We start from the raw sequence: 16,532 nt of genomic DNA, 5'->3' as shown, positions 1-16,532 counted from the left end.
TAAAATGCTGCAGAGAAAAAGATGTATTTAAAACTGTCAATGAATTGGCAAGATTGTTTCTTAATTTATTTGACTTTGTTAGAGCTTAAGTTAACTCAAGTCAATGTAAATTGCCATTTGCAGAGTTTTTACTCTGATATGCAGATTAGTGATATGGTAATTTATAACAAATGCAAGAATTGAAGAATCCACAAACAATCACTATGCGTGCAGTGAGAACTGGCATTTTCCAAACTCAAGGTCATAGGCAGTCTAGGCTTTCAGCACCTCCTATCATTATGCATATCTTTATGGCACTTTTTCAGAGCCAGATGGTGGTCCACCACAGGGCATATCATCGCCCAGATCTTTAGACTCCCTTCAGCATCAGAAATGGGGCACATCCGGCCATCATGAATGCCTATACTGTGATTTTCTGTTGCAGATATATAGCCAAGCTGCATTCTTGCATTTTCAGGGGCATGTATGTGACCACCCAAAAGCCAGGCCATTGGGGCTGCTACTCTGGAATGTGTCAGTATTATAGTTTGGTACTGTAGAGGTTAAGGATAATATCAGGTGAAAATGTAAGGCATGCTGCAAAGATAGGAAGCCCTTCATACGTGGGCCCCAATAAGTTTGCCCCAGCAATGAACCTTCTTTCTGTCTGTACCAGGTTCACATTTCTTACTCCGATATCAGACCTCCAGATGTAAGTGCCACAAGTCACTGGGCAAGAACAATTTAACTGTCTGTTCCTGTCATGTGGACCTGTCAGGAGATGTTGCAGGGCAGAGGTGAGGTGAACAGTGTGTTTGCATGAGCAAACGTTCGTTTTAAGATTATTCAGATAAATAATAATAAATAGCCTAATATAAAAATAAATAAATAAAAATGTAACACTCCAGAATTATAAATGAGTAGGACTGGTTGTTACTGAGAATGTTTCCATTTATTTTGGCCTGATGTTGCCCACATTCGTGGAAACCTAAACCACAGTGTAGTCCAATTTCCGAGCAACTCTTATTTGCAGGTAAAAAACACACCGCATGACCATGTAGTCAGATCCTCAAAAGAATGGCAGCGATGCCAGATTTGTGAAAGAATCACTCTTGATCTAATCGGTCAAACAAGTTTTTGAAAAGGTCTGAAATTGTTAGCGATTATTTTTCTTCACTTGGACACTTCACTCCCACACTGAATTGTTTGCAGCAGTTTCTCACATCAAAATACGTCAAAACACAAAAGGGTCACTGTGATTTTGCCAAGTAAAACATGTTCCTGGATCAGTAGCTGCCTTGGCTATGTTTCACTTTAAATGGACCTCACAACAGAACGGTACTTCCGCCTACGTCCAGCGTGACCTTTCCAATGTGATTAAGTAATGCCTGGCGCGTCGCAGACCAGCACAAGACCAACAATTGTGGTTAAAAAGTCTATACATTTTTTTTTTTTTTTTTTTAAATGACAGATCGTTTCGCTAGATAAGACCCTATTCCTCAGCTGGGATCATGCAGAGCCCTTTGAAGCTCTTCAAATTGAAACTGCATTGATTTGGACTTCAACAATTTGCTTACCGTTGAAGTCCATTGTGTGGAGGAAAATCCTGAAATGGTTTCCTCAAAAAACGTAATTTCTTTTCCACTGAAGAAAGAAAGACATAAACATCTTGGATGGCATTAGGGTGAGTAAATTATTAGGAAATTTTCATTTTGAGGTGAACTAATCCTTTAAATGATGGGGGGCCTCCAACTGTTTCTGCAACCTCTGAATTGCAAATGCCGCCTCTGTCCTGGATCAACATATTTTGTTGATCCTGGAACAACATTCCTGTCCGAAAACATATTCCTAGTCCTATCCCGCCCCTAAACCTAACCCTACCCCTACCCATAATTTATCCCTAAAATCAGAGGGAGATAATAGGTGAATAAGAATGGTCAGAGGCCTTGACATTATAACTGTAAACCCCTCAAATCTGAGTAGAATGTTGTTTCAGGATCAACAAGGAAAGGTATAAATTACGTTTAGTAAAATCTCGAGGAAACCAGTAGGCCTACTGGTTAGCGAATTACTCTTCCGGGTTTTCACGTTATCCCTGCAGCATGTGAACGAAAAAAGAGGCCTAGGCCTACCTATAATGGGGACAATAGCTAGCCTACACTTCAATGGGGGGCCTGTGTTCCAGTAGGCCTATTTAAGAAAGGCTATAACACCATGGGATGGGAATGGCTATGATTTCTTAATCCAAAAACGCGTGTAAATCAATCAGAATGGAAAATAAAATAATCTGATACACATAGGCTACACTTAGGCTATATGCTATAGGTTATTTGCGTCATGTCCGATTCAAAATGAACCAATGTTGTAATCTAGACTCGTGATATGTAGGCTAAGTGTTCGTAGAACGTAACATGAGTTTTGATGTAGCCTAATCAGCGAAATAATATTTTCTGACTGTAGTGTCGACTGACGAATGGACAGGTCACTGTAATCCGCTTAAAACAGCACTGGCACGCATCGCAGTCTCTCGTGCACTTATTGGCGTGATACTGTCAGTTGGCAGGCCAAGCAAACGAAAAATAATCAAACGGCTATCATACGGTCACAGCGGGCAGCATTAGCCTCGTTATTATTACGATAGCAGCCAGGAAGCATCCAGTCATCTGATCAGTTATTTATTACGCATTTCGTGCCAAGATGGGCTGCAGACCCGTTCCCTCTTAATATCATATAATTGGCGTCACGCTGCGTTAATGCCCGGACAGATGCGACTGGTTAGGCACCCGTGCAACTCCTTCTGTGCTGAAATGCAGAAGAGCTCAACAACAAAAAATAGAAGGGCCATTCTTGTTAAGCAGTAGGCTACTGCATATTCCTTAATATAGGCTCTAAAATATTAAGCTCGCCATTTCACAAAAGTAATTTACAAAAAATAGCTCACAAAAATCATATTAGTTTTATCACATTTAAGTGAACATAGTGTGAATTTTTGTTAAGTAAGTAGCCTATAAAAAAACTCTTAGCTGTTCTCATGCCTATTGTAAAACCTAGACATCATGGCTATAGAAAATGCTCATTAGCTCCTAACCCTAAAGCCTCTCACAGAGGGAACAAGGTGAAGGGGCAACTAGAGGCCTACAGACTGTGTGACAGTGGGCATAGTGCCCAGAGGCAGCACGTCCTGGCCTGGGTGTCTGATCTGGGGCAGCACGTCCAGTGTGAGGCTATATGAAACAGTGGGTGTGTGAGCGAGTGGACAACAGGGTGTTTCTGCCAGTGTTTATATTGTCTCTCACATACTTAGTAAGGGTGCCACACAGACACTAAGGAATGAACCCACTAACACTAACTAATATTACATTCTTAACAATGCTGGAAACAAAAAAAAAATCTTTTATAGTGTGCAAATGACTCTTTCAAACACCAATTCTAATCAAATACTCATTTATTTCAAGCACAAAACAACATGGAAAATATTGGTCACTTTATTGAGTATATTTTGAGTAAATTTGTCTTTTAATTGAATTCAAATGCTGGGTTCAAATCCCCTTCCCACGAAGAGTCATTCAGACCGTAATGAGCTGCAGTGGAGAAGAAAAAGTGTGTTAAGTTAGGCTACTGTTACAACTGACACAAGTTAAAGGGTTAGTTCACCCAAAAATTAAAATTCTGTCATCATTTACTAACCCTCAAGTTGTTCCAAACCCGTATGACTTTCTTCTGCAGAACACAAAATAAGATATTTTGAGAAAGTTTGGTAATCAAACCGTTTTGTTTACCAATATTTCTGCAGTTGCTATTGCATACAGTAACTATCATGCGTCTTGTGTTTTAAAGAGCAAAAACACATTCTGTGTGATCATCCCCTTATGCCTGTCACTCAGAAATAAAAAAACAATGTCAAATTGGGCAGATAATGAAACTGTCACGGTGTTGTGCGGGTAGAAGAAGATGGCTGAGTCAAAAGCTCCAAATCAAACAGTTTTACTGAACAAACTCACAGGTACAGACAGGCAGGCAGAATGACGGGCAGAAACACACACTAAACACAACCATATAACTTTAACAACCGACAAGGACAGACTGAACAGAAGCAAACTAAATACAAGCATGAATCAGACATAACAAGGTGAAAACAGGTGACACTGATGATGATAACGAAGGACAGGCTGGTAAGTGAGGGAGTGAATACAGGTGTGGAGACGAGGAGGATTCTGGGAAGTGTAGTGAAGATGACTAAGACAGACAGGTGCAGACGAAGACTGTGACAGAACGCCCCCCTTCAACAAGGCGCGACCTCGCGCCGTAGAACATCAATGGGGTGGGGGGGCGGGCGCCCTGAAGGCTGGCCAGGGCGTGGCCAAACTGGGACAGGAAGCCTCCAGGGCGGATCAGGAAGTGCAGGCGGCCAGGGCGGGGCAGGACGTGCAGGCAGCCAGGGCGGAGCAGGACGTGGGCGTGGCCAGGGCGGAGCAGGACATGGGCGTGGCCAGGGCGGAGCAGGACATGGGCGTGGCCAGGGCGGAGCAGGACATGGCCAGGGCCGTGGGGACCCTTCGGGCGGCCATGGCGGTGCGGACCCTTCGGGCGGCCATGGCGGTGAGGACCCTTCGGGCGGCCATGGCGGTGAGGACCCTTCGGGCGGCCATGGCGGTGAGGACCCTTCGGGCGGCCATGGCGGTGAGGACCCTTCGGGCGGCCATGGCGGTGAGGACCCTTCGGGCGGCCATGGCGGTGAGGACCCTTCGGGCGGCCATGGCGGTGAGGACCCTTCGGGCGGCCATGGCGGTGAGGACCCCTCGGGCGGCCATGGCGGTGAGGACCCTTCGGGCGGCCATGGCGGTGAGGACCCTTCGGGCGGCCATGGCGGAGCCCTATGGCCCCCCCCCCAAAAAATTAATGGGGAGAGTGACAGAGTCACTACTAGTCTCTGGGCTGGACGGAACCAGCGGTGAAGGGGTCTCTGGGCTGGACGGAACCAGCGGTGAAGGGGTCTCTGGGCTGGACGGAACCAGCAGTGAAGGGGTCTCTGGGCTGGACGGAACCAGCGGTGAAGGGGTCTCTGGGCTGGACGGAACCAGCGGTGAAGGGGTCTCTGGGCTGGACGGAACCAGCGGTGAAGGGGTCCGTGGGCTGGACGGAACCAGCGGTGAAGGGGTCTCTGGGCTGGACGGAACCAGCGGTGAAGGGGTATCTGGGCTGGACGGAACCAGCGGTGAAGGGGTCCGTGGGCTGGACGGAACCAGCGGTGAAGGGGTCTCTGGGCTGGACGGAACCAGCGGTGAAGGGGTATCTGGGCTGGACGGAACCAGCGGTGAAGGGGTATCTGGGCTGGACGGAACCAGCGGTGAAGGGGTATCTGGGCTGGACGGAACCAGCGGTGAAGGCGGCTCGGCAGGGTTGGGCGGAACCAACGAGGAAGAAGTCTCTGGCAGGACGGTCTCTGGCAGGACGGTCTCTGGCTGGACGGTCTCTGGCTGGACGGTCTCTGGCTGGACGGTCTCTGGCTGGACGGTCTCTGGCTGGACGGTCTCTGGCTGGACGGTCTCTGGCTGGACGGTCTCTGGCTGGACGGTCTCTGGCGCAGGATCAGCGGGATCAGCGGGCTCTGTGCAGAAGGTTGAATTAAAACCTGCCACTGAGGACTGGAGAAGGGAAGCTGATTTCAGTGCGGATCGGACGGATTTAAGTGCAGGATCCGCCATTTTAGCCCCCAGGTCCATGCTGTTTGAAACATTCTTCCGGGCTCGGGGCGACACGGGAGGCTCTGGCTGGATAGTCTCGGCGGGACGAGACTCAGGACGGGTGGTGACGGAGGCTGGTGACAGTGGTTGAGCGGTGATGTTACAATCAGCCTCACCCACAGTGTAGGCTGAGCCGCTCAACAAAAGCACATAGTCCAGATACCGTTCAAGGGTCATACCGGGATTTCCTGGTGGCATCCATGAACTGAAGAGGGGGTCTAAACCACTCCAAAATAAGTCCATCAACTGCTGATCCGTTGCTACAGTTAGATGGCTGTACTCCAGGAACTCCTCTAGGTAAGACTCTATCTTACGGCCATCTTGGAATATGGAGCACAAAATCTCACCCGCTTTATCCATTTTGTGGTCGGTTGTTCTGTCACGGTGTTGTGCGGGTAGAAGAAGATGGCTGAGTCAAAAGCTCCAAATCAAACAGTTTTACTGAACAAACTCACAGGTACAGACAGGCAGGCAGAATGACGGGCAGAAACACACACTAAACACAACCATATAACTTTAACAACCGACAAGGACAGACTGAACAGAAGCAAACTAAATACAAGCATGAATCAGACATAACAAGGTGAAAACAGGTGACACTGATGATGATAACGAAGGACAGGCTGGTAAGTGAGGGAGTGAATACAGGTGTGGAGACGAGGAGGATTCTGGGAAGTGTAGTGAAGATGACTAAGACAGACAGGTGCAGACGAAGACTGTGACAGAAACTTAAACGCTTCTTGTCATCCAGGTGATGAAAGATTTGCGGTTAACGGTAAAATTGACAGAGTTTACCGTTATTTTGGTACTGATGTGTGAATGGTATCTTACCGGTATAAAAAGACAGAACGTCATTGCTTGTGCGAACAGCAATTTTGTGTATTTATCAAAAATGTATATCTGATAATTCTACGGTAAATTAACAGGTTTAATGTGTGAAAGGGGCTATTGACTATATTGTATGGACCAAAACATACAAAAACACAAAGACCTTTACAAAATATCTTTTTTTATGTTCCACAGTAGAAAGAAAGTCATACAGGTTTGGAACATGGTTTGGAATGGCATGAGTTCGTAGTCCCTGAAAATTACTGTATTGGTCCTTGTTGCATTAGAGCAACACACATCATTCCAATACGTATAACACTTATTACAATAACCTAAATTAAATTGACCTACTAAAGCTAAACATACAACCTTGCAACCACGAAATAATTAAATATAACAATGAACGACTTGAGGCATTTGTCAAATACCAACCAAGTAATGTTGTTATCGAATGCTATTAAATTACACTTTTTAATAGTTTATGCCAACAGTGGAATGGGATTTTATAAAAAAGAACAGTAATTTTTTTACCCTTTTTGGTGAATTGGCGCATCAACAAAAAAATTAGTCCTCCAAACAAAAGTAGTCCAGCTGAAGAAGCAACTCCCACAGCTGCATACATCAGCATGCCGGCACTCACTGACATCTCCTGTACTGAAAGCACATAATAAATATGTTATAATGCAGAGATTCACAAACTTTTTTGACACCCGAACCCCTTTGACATAAAATATTGATTTAAAGTGTCCCCTGAGATTTTAACTTAGAGGTAGGGTATGGGATTTGCAAAACGGCCGGCAGATTTTGAAAATACACAACTCAAAAGGTCCTACCTTCTTTCCTCCAACGCTGGCCCTGACTCCACCCATTCGAAAGAACATGGACGCGCAATCATTCTCCAAACTTACTCTCTCTCTGTACCGGGGCGACTTGCACTTACTGTGACTGGGTCACGAGCTTTGAGTATGCGCACGAAGGGGACACGCACGCGAGGGGGGTGGGGGGAGGGGGGTATGGTACGACCGTTTGATTGACTGTCCAATGATTCTAGGTGGTCTTGGAAATGATTGGCTGGAGTTTTTCGAGTCCTGGCCGTTCCACAGATGATTAAATTGCTTAATTTTCCTTTCAGTGCTTCTAACTCAGTGGCTGTGAGTGGGTTAGGAATAGGATTTCAAGTGATTTTGAAAAAATGGTCAAAAAAGAACATCACATACCCCACCTTTAACAACCCACGTGCATGTTCTCTGAGGTTGAAAGTTCTGAGGTTCAACGCATAAATCCCCTGCAGTTCCCTCATTAACCGCCAGGGGTTCACAAATCCAAGTTTCAGAAACCCTGAGTGCGTTTAACTACTCTCACAAGCTTCCCTATGTACTGCCATTTTAAAGGGCATATTGCAGGTTAGAGTACCCAGTGAGGCAATGTATAGAAAAATTATGTAGGAACTAGATTTAAATATAGGCCTAAACATATTAAAACACACTTTTTAAAACACACACAGGTCGCGCTTAAAGGGTTAGTTCACCCAAAAATTAAATTTCTGTCAGTAATTACTCACCCTCATGTTGTTCCAACCCCGTAAGACTTTCGTTCATCTTCGGAACACAAATCAAGATATTTTTGATTAAATCTGAGAGCTGTCTCACTCCTCCATAGGCTTCCATGCTATTGAAACTTGCCGGCCCAGAAAAGTTAGTAAAAACATCGTTAAAATAGTCCAAGTGACTACAGTGGCTCAACTATAAGTTTATCAAGCGACGAGAATATTTTTTGTGAGCAAAAAAAACAAAAATAACAACTTTATTCAACTATTCATTTTCATCTCTGTGGGCCTCTGAGTGAGTTCACGTAGTGTAACAGCGCAGCGCTTCTGTGTTGTATGTCAGAATGTAGGCTCACTATTGGCCGACGCTGGTCATGTTTGTGATGCGTGTGACGTACAACACAGAAGCGCTGCGCTGTTACATAAACTTATGGTTGAGCCACTGTAGTCACTTGGACTATTTTAACGATGTTTTTACTAACTTTTCTGGGCCGGCGAGTTTCAATAACATAGAAGCCTCAGATTTAATCAAAAATATCTTAATTTGTGTTCCGAAGATGAACGAAAGTCTTACGGGGTTGGAACAACATGAGGGTGAGTAATTACTGACAGAATTTTCATTTTTGGGAGAACTAACCCTTTAATAGAGTGGTGCAGGTATGACATCACTTTGTAGGCCAAAATACATTTTAGCACTTTAGCACTTTTAAATGGGGTTTTGGATAAAATAAGGTTTGTGGTGAACACAAGCTCAAGACACTTTCACGTTTTATTTTACAATATAACATACATCAATATTACCTCACTCGTGATTTTTTGAAGCTGTAACAATTGGCTAAATGGGACTATAGAGGCTGTCGAGGAGATTAAACATCATCACGCCGAACAGGTAAACTCAGTCCGCTTTTACAGCCTCGTTATTCTTATAATTGTGCTCTTATAAACTATTCTTACTCAAACATTCTGGAAAATGTTTTTAGATTAAAACTGAAAGAGTTGTCGGAAGCTTAGTGATGGTGACGTTGAATTTGTGTGACCGTGTTGTAGTTCGTTTATGGCCTACCTTTAGCTTTGTACTTCTGGCGACTGCATTTAGGCTTCAAAATTCATAAAAGTTCTGTTCATCTGTGATATTTATCTTGATTGACAAAACGTACAAGTATCATAAACGTTTGTTGATCACAGAGCTTGTTTTTAGCAATAATCCAAAAGCCTATGGGAAAATCCTATTGTTTTTTTCTCGAGGGAACCAGTGTGATGTTAACTGCCGGTTGGCCTACAAAGTGACGTCATATGTACCACTCTATTTACCCCACCCCACACAATCTAGTGTATGATATTGGAGTTATTTAATATTTGTAGCTACCTTAAGCTGAATATTTTTTACACAGTATATTGTATTGTTTTCATTTGTGATTTTTTTACATTTATATTTAATATACATTTATTAATATAGTAATATTTAATTTTTTTTAACAGCATACATACAGACCTATAGAATGGAGTTCAAACTAATTTTAAAGGAAAAAAACCTATACATTTAAACACACTCCCAAGGTTCCGCCAGTAGTAGGCACTCATGCAACGCAAGCAATGATGCACATCCGAGTGAACGAGACGGAGGAAAGTTAGCGAGGGAAGGGCATAAAAAATTGGACTTAAACGAGGCCACTCTCATAATGTTTGAATGGCCTTCCGGTGTAATTATTCATTCTGCATTTTGTAATGTAATATGTAATGCTAGTGATATAGTAATGTGCATGCAGTACTATTTTTCTACAGAATTAATGCACCAAAAAAAGATGGGTTAGGAGGAGTTGACCTTACCAACGCAACTGGGTGGAGAGTTGGTCCAGTACCCTTTGGAGGTGCAGATGAGCTGACTGGTTCCATTGAGCTTATGGCTCTTGGCACACTGGAAAAAACACTGAGATCCAAAGCTGAAGTTTCCATGTGGGTGAGAACAGTTCATTGAGGGTAGAGGTCCCAGCTCAGGAAGTTCAGAGAATGAGAGGAGCTCACAACGAACAGCTGCCATTTAAAAGATAAACGATAGCAAAGCATTTAGTGATTCATGTTTTTCATGTCCCAGTATTCTTACTAATATCAGTTTTAAATGATATGGCCTGATCATTTATATTCATCAGTGTTTAACAGGGGAAGCCTATATAACAATTTTTGGTATTCTGGGAATGTATTTTTTTGGTTTGCTTATGTAGTTCTTATTAGATTTTCAGAAAAAAGAAACCTCCCTGCAACTTTATGAGAATGTTATTTTATGGTTACAAAAATAGAACCTAAAGAGAATGTTCCTTTAATGTTAAGAATGGAAAAATCAACCAAATGGGAACATTCCATTTTTGTCGAAAGGTAGATACCAGTGCAAGAGGGCATCTCCTGACTCCAGTTCCCAGAAGCAGAGCACGTCATGCCTTGCTCTCCTGTAATTTCAAATCCAGCCTTACATCCCAAGAAGCATTGCGAGCCGTAGCTAAACAGGGAGTGAGGATGAGAACAATTCATCCAGCCATTTTCTTGAGCGGTCAAAGGGGGGCACTGTTGAGCTATGGACAATAATAAATAAATGTCAACGATACATTAATCGGCCGTCTTGGGTCAAACTTCATGACATGAAGTTTTACATCAAGTTGGTTAGTTTGATCTCATTTTGTTTTAATGGGGTGACAGAGATGAATACTGGATATCAATGCAATCGAGCATGCCTGATGTGAAATAGGAAGACCCAAAAGTGATTACCCAAGCAGAAGGGTGGGGTGTCTGTCCACTTCCCCATCTCCAAGCACTCCATTCGGGGTGTGCCATGCAGTTTGAAGCCTGCCTGACAGCTTACTTCACACACTGTACCGAAGCTGAACCTCCCGTGAGGATGCGTGCAGGTTACAGTCCCATGAGAAGGGTCGATTAAGAGGCTGCACTGCCGTGCTATTGGACAGAATCAAAAGATATATGATAAAGCCTTACTGTCCATGACTTTATAGTAAATTGAAGAAGTCAGTGCTACATTTTTGTTCTTTATTTATGATAGCAGGACTGGAGAAGGTGGCAATACAAATAACTTATCTATTGTCTGTTTTGTCAGATCTAATACTCTTGGAGACCCAATTACCTCCCTCAATAACCTTTCTATTTAACCATCACAGAGTATCAAGAGTGTTTGGTAACCTTGACAATCAGGAAGGTTTTGGCTCCATTTCCCTTTTGATGTGCAGTAAGTGGAATTACTTCCATTCAGAGTAAATCCAGCTCCACACTCCAGCCAGCACAAGGAGCCATAGCTGAAGTTCTCCAAGCGGTCCTGACACTGCACAATGCCATGCTGAAAAGACTCCAGAGCACCACATCTTATAACTGAAAAGAGTATAAAACGGCATGAGAGCATGTTTATGCTGATGTAATTATTTAATCATTGTGAATGTGTGGTGTTGCTCTGTTGATGACTTTTGCAAGCTGCAACAGGACAATATATATTTTGGTTTAGTCCATGTGGATTTATTAGCAAATCAACACAGATGTGTATGGTTGTCCTGTAATAACTATTTCAGAAGCCATCTAGTAATAGGGTTAATGAGCTATATATTATATTTTATCTTTACAAATAATAATTGGTCTTTTATTTAGACCTATATTACAGAGCCCCAACAGCCACATTTCCATTAAAACACACACACACACACACACACACACACACACACACACAAACTTTAGCGTGCACATGACAAAAAAACTTTTTCAAACTTCTACGTAACTGACAACTTGAACATATGAACTATAAAAATCATTTTGTGCACGAGAAAACATTCGCATTGGAACTGCCCTCATACAGCTATTTTGGATTGAATTTTATAAGTTTATCAATTGCCATGTGCTTTTGGGTTTCTCTCTATTCCTTAAGCATGGACGGGTTGGCTTATAAAAAATAAAGAGGACTTTATTAATAATCTCTTATCTTACATCCAAACTATTTTATCTTCTAAGAACTCTAAGGTCTGGTTTTGCAGACAGGGCTTAGATTAAACCAGGATTAGGCCTAGTTCAGTTAACTTGTTCTACCTTTTTAATTTATTTCACTAAAGTTTGTGTTTTAATGCGCTGTATTTATTTATAATTAATGATTTGCCTGCTATTTTATTTAAATATGTACATTTTATATTTTGTTCTTTACTTATATTTTTTTGATACCTTATCATCATTGTAGTTCCGGTTCATTATATGAACTGATGCCAAACTTTAGTGTCTCCATACTATTAGAACTACTAGTTAAATCACTTTTTCACTCAATTTTATAACGTAACATGAATTTCATGGTATATATCAAAAATGTAAGGATTTAAAATGAAGAATTAATGTATTTTTTATTGAAATAGGTTTAAACCTACCTTCACATTTAGGCGTTGGTGCTGACCAGTTGCCGTCACTCAGACAGGTGAGTGTGGATTCTCCTCTTAGTGTGTATCCCTCCTCACAAGTAGCATTGCAAGAAGAACGAAAAGAGAACTTTCCCAATGGATCAGCACAGGTCAGGTGACTCTGTGCAGGGGCCACAAGAGGGTCACAAGCCACAGCTTAAATTTTAAATGAGATAATAAAATATATTTAATATATGATGGGAACCCCTAAAAGGATCCATATATGAAGCGCCTTATATAACCTTTTTTTCTAAGAGTGAATATCATTTCATCAGTAGTTTAATGGTATTAGGTCAACAAGAATTATATGAACTGATGCCAAACCTGTACAAATAGGTGTACTGTGTGTCCAGAGCCCAGTATGGTCACAGAGAGTGGAATCTGCACCTTTGAGCACAAAACCCTCTTCACACTTGAACTCACAGCTGGAGTTATAGCTATTGTTGGAGAGGGGGTGTGTGCAGCTCATACTTCCATAATTTGGTGCATTAGAGAGAGGTGGACACTGTATAGCTGTGGGAAAATCAGAAGCAACTCATAAAGTGAATCTGTTGGACCTACGGCATAAACTGAAAATATGTATAAATGTGTGTGTGTGTGTGTGTGTGTGTGTGTGTTTGTGTTGTTTAAGAAGCAGGTTACCATGGCAAACAGACAAGATGTGACTCCAGTTCCCATGTGCGGTACAATGAGTTGAATTTGTACCATTGAGTACAAAACCTAAGTCACATTTTACCCAACAAGTGGAGCCATAAGCAAACTCCTCCATAGGATCGTAAGATTGCAGGGAGCCATGTGGGCTGGGCTTCAGTGGGTCACACTTTACAACTGCCAAAAACAAAACAGGCAAGATTGTAGACTCAAAATAGTCTGTGGTAGTGTAAAAGAGCACTGCTCACATTATGGATTCAATAACTCTCTATGACACTGAGAAATCATGTATGCTCCAAAAACCCACCTTCACATGCAGGTGTGGCTGCTGACCAGTTGCCATCACTCAGACAGGTGAGTGTGGCTTTTCCTCTAAGTTTGTATCCCTCATCACAGGAAACATTGCAAGAAGAACTAAAAGAGAAGTTTCCGAATGGATCATCACATGTCAGATGACTCTTTGCAGTGGCCAGAATGGGATTACAGGTCACCACTGCAACAAATGCATAACACATCAATTAAATTATTAACCATGTCTGTTCAAACGCACAAAGACCTTAATCACCTCACCTCCTTTCTATATAACACTGTTATTGTGTTATTTTTTACAGAAAGTGCACATCCTGGGTGCGTCTTAGCAGTGTTGCCTAACATTAAAACGTTTCACAAGAACGAAAAGGAAGGGCGCTATTGTAAAAAGGAAGTGCACAACTTTTGCTTTCAGCACTTCTCGAAATATTAAAAACTTTTGGGTTTTTAGATAATATTTTTTCCCAATATGTAGCTTTTGTTAAATCATGTCAACATGCATATTCAGTGCACTTGTATAAACCAGCAACAACCTGGTGATTCATTGAGGAATGTTCTGCAGATGTGCTGTACCTGTGCAGGTGGGGGTTTTGTGTGTCCAGTGCGCAGTGTGGTCACACCAAGTTGTATTTGAGCCTTCGAGGACAAATCCCTCCTCACACTTGAACTCACAGCTAGAGTTGAAGCTATTGATGGAAAGGGGATGAGTGCAGTTCATACTCCAACCACCAGGGGCATCAATGATCGGGAGACACTGGACAACTGTAAGGGTAATGTAATTTTAAACAAGTAACCTAAACACATCAGAAATTGAATATAATAATCATCTAGGCTACTTATTTTTACTACCCACACTTAAAAAAATTTTTTGGCAATTTGTACCCAGAAATAGTCCACTACTCCAATAATCTTTGTATTTTTTACAACTTTTTTACTGTGCAAAGTAGCCTATTAAGGCCAATTTACCTCAAGAACGACAAATAAAGAAAACGAAACCTACCACCAGCGGATGATATCGTTCTCTAAGTGCTACAGTTTTGTTGTCTGTCGCTTTAAATGCTTGAGCTCTTTAAAGCAGGATGGATTCTGATTGGGTGTCAATGTTTTTATCGTTCATCGACTGGAAAAAAATCGTTTTGACTGTGATTCCAACAATATTGTTTTTCTGTGCCATAATTGTTATAGTTGTGATATGGACTCTGCTATTCTTTTATATCTAGAACTATTTTTTAGAACTATGTTTATCGTTATCGTCCATGGTGTGAACTCATAATTGGCACTGGCAATGTATTCTGTTCCATACCCTGACAAACAGGAAGTGTGTTATCCCAGTGCCCAGATGCCAGGCAGTGTAGCCTTTGTTCCCCTTCCAGCTTGAACCCAGTGGAACATTGGAACTGGCATGACGAGTTAAAATAAAATGCTCCAAAGTCACCGTCACACTTCACAAAACCTTGCTGTGGACTTTTAACTGGCCAGCACTGGACAACTGCAAAAGTGAGAATTATAACTTAGTGACAAAATGCACAAACACACAATGAAGATATCTGAACTTGAATGGGTTCTACAGAACCTTCCTCACAGCGCGGGCCCTTAAAACCAGGGTCGCATTGACATTTGTAGTTCCCAATAGTCTCCACGCACTCCGCGTGCTCACTGCAGGATTTATCTGAACAAGAGGCTACACAGAAAAATCTGGTGTAATGACAACAAATGAGTGCTGAGGTTTCAATCAGAAATGGATACATTATACACTTATTTTACATTACTATAATGTGCATTAAAGAGCAAATAATTATCTCACCATACAAATAGCATATTCTTACAAAGGATTTGATCAGATTGAGCAGCTTTAATTTGAATTCATTTTTAAAATAATCTCTACTTAAATCAATTTCATGTTATCAAGTGTGTTCACCTAAATAACAGAGAGCTGCTTTCTTTTTGCTGCACCTCTCATCATTCCACTTGGCCGTGTCTTTTTGCCTCTTAATGTAGATCTCTACACAGTCTTCTCCAGTTCCCTGGTTATTCGGTTCATTTTTCGCCCAGTTTGCTGCTTCGGGGACCAAGTGCTTTTTGGTCCCAACCCACGTCCAGTGGCCTTCAATCTTCCTGATGCCAATCCAGTAGTATGTCGGATGTAAGGGCAGAATTTGGTTAAGGTATGCAACTTCAGCCTGGTTTTGGATGGCCACCATATCAGTGAAATTCTTTTGACACCACTGACGAGCTTTTGTCCAGTCCACATCAGTGTCTATGTTGTAATGGTATGTCCAGGCCTTGACTGATAAACACAGTTGTGTTGCATTAAAATGTAGTTTATATACAACGTTTTAATTTGCTATTTTGTTCAATTTAATTTGAAACTTTGTAGTTTATTATATATTTAAGAAACTTTTTGGTTATAAATAGATTAAATGAGAACATACCATTATAAATTCCAGTTATAAGGACAAGACATCCAGAAAAAAGTCTAATATTCACCCACAAAACCATCTGAAGGATGTGAGAAATGCATATGTGTTTATTAAGACACTATTTGTGTTCTCATTTATGCATGTCATCAAACCAAAGGGCCTAGAGATCCAAATGCTATTAATTATTTTATCTGCTATTTTATTTTTTACTTTTTGGGGTATAAATATAAAAATATTACTCTAAAAAGCATTTGGACCCTTTGGTTTGATGAAATGCAAAAATACTCTATAAATATATATAAATAAAGTAAAGCAGAATGTTCATCTTACCTTTTCTGCAACCATGCAGTTTAATTTATTCTGAGAGGAATGCTGAGAGGAAGTTCACAGTTTAATGCATACGAAATTGCTGGCAAATATGATTTGCCAATATTCAGACAGTTGCATTGCATGAGAAGTGATGGGAAATTGTGTAATAGTTCTGCCATTAAAGGAAAAGTTACAGCACAGTGTATACTATACTGTTATATACCAGATATTAAATAGTTTTAATGTCATTCTATAGCTCACACTGAATAATGTTTTTTTACAGCTACAATAAACAACATCAAGCATTTTTGAGCAAATG

At 41.6% G+C, this 16,532-nt stretch overlaps 1 protein-coding gene across 2 annotated transcripts; it reads right to left on the bottom strand.

Moving 5' to 3' along the window:
* Positions 1–3,406: 3,406 nt before the first annotated feature.
* selp (selectin P) lies at positions 3,407–16,438 on the bottom strand. 2 transcript variants are annotated; one of them, XM_056269210.1, is made up of 16 exons: positions 16,235–16,438; positions 15,917–15,983; positions 15,403–15,771; positions 15,058–15,165; positions 14,788–14,973; positions 14,058–14,246; positions 13,483–13,668; positions 13,167–13,352; positions 12,849–13,037; positions 12,495–12,680; positions 11,281–11,466; positions 10,855–11,040; positions 10,476–10,661; positions 9,925–10,128; positions 7,083–7,205; positions 3,407–3,560 (listed from the first exon to the last, which is right to left on the bottom strand). In XM_056269210.1, the coding sequence occupies exons 1-16, from the start codon at positions 16,247–16,249 to the stop codon at positions 3,496–3,498; spliced, it is 2,631 nt and encodes an 876-aa protein (XP_056125185.1). In that variant the 5' UTR covers positions 16,250–16,438; the 3' UTR covers positions 3,407–3,495. The 2 variants fall into 2 exon arrangements, with proteins under 2 accessions (XP_056125185.1, XP_056125186.1); XM_056269211.1 differs by lacking the exon at positions 11,281–11,466 and having other exon boundaries at positions 16,235–16,432.
* Between the last annotated feature and the right edge of the window lie 94 nt (positions 16,439–16,532).

This window comes from Rhinichthys klamathensis, unplaced genomic scaffold, assembly GCF_029890125.1.
Source record: "Rhinichthys klamathensis goyatoka isolate OS25496 unplaced genomic scaffold, OSU_Roscu_1.1 h1tg000281l_1, whole genome shotgun sequence".
Lineage (NCBI taxonomy): Eukaryota > Metazoa > Chordata > Actinopteri > Cypriniformes > Leuciscidae > Rhinichthys > Rhinichthys klamathensis.
Note: the sequence above shows the minus strand (reverse complement) of the source record. Positions and strands in the feature narration are given on the sequence as shown.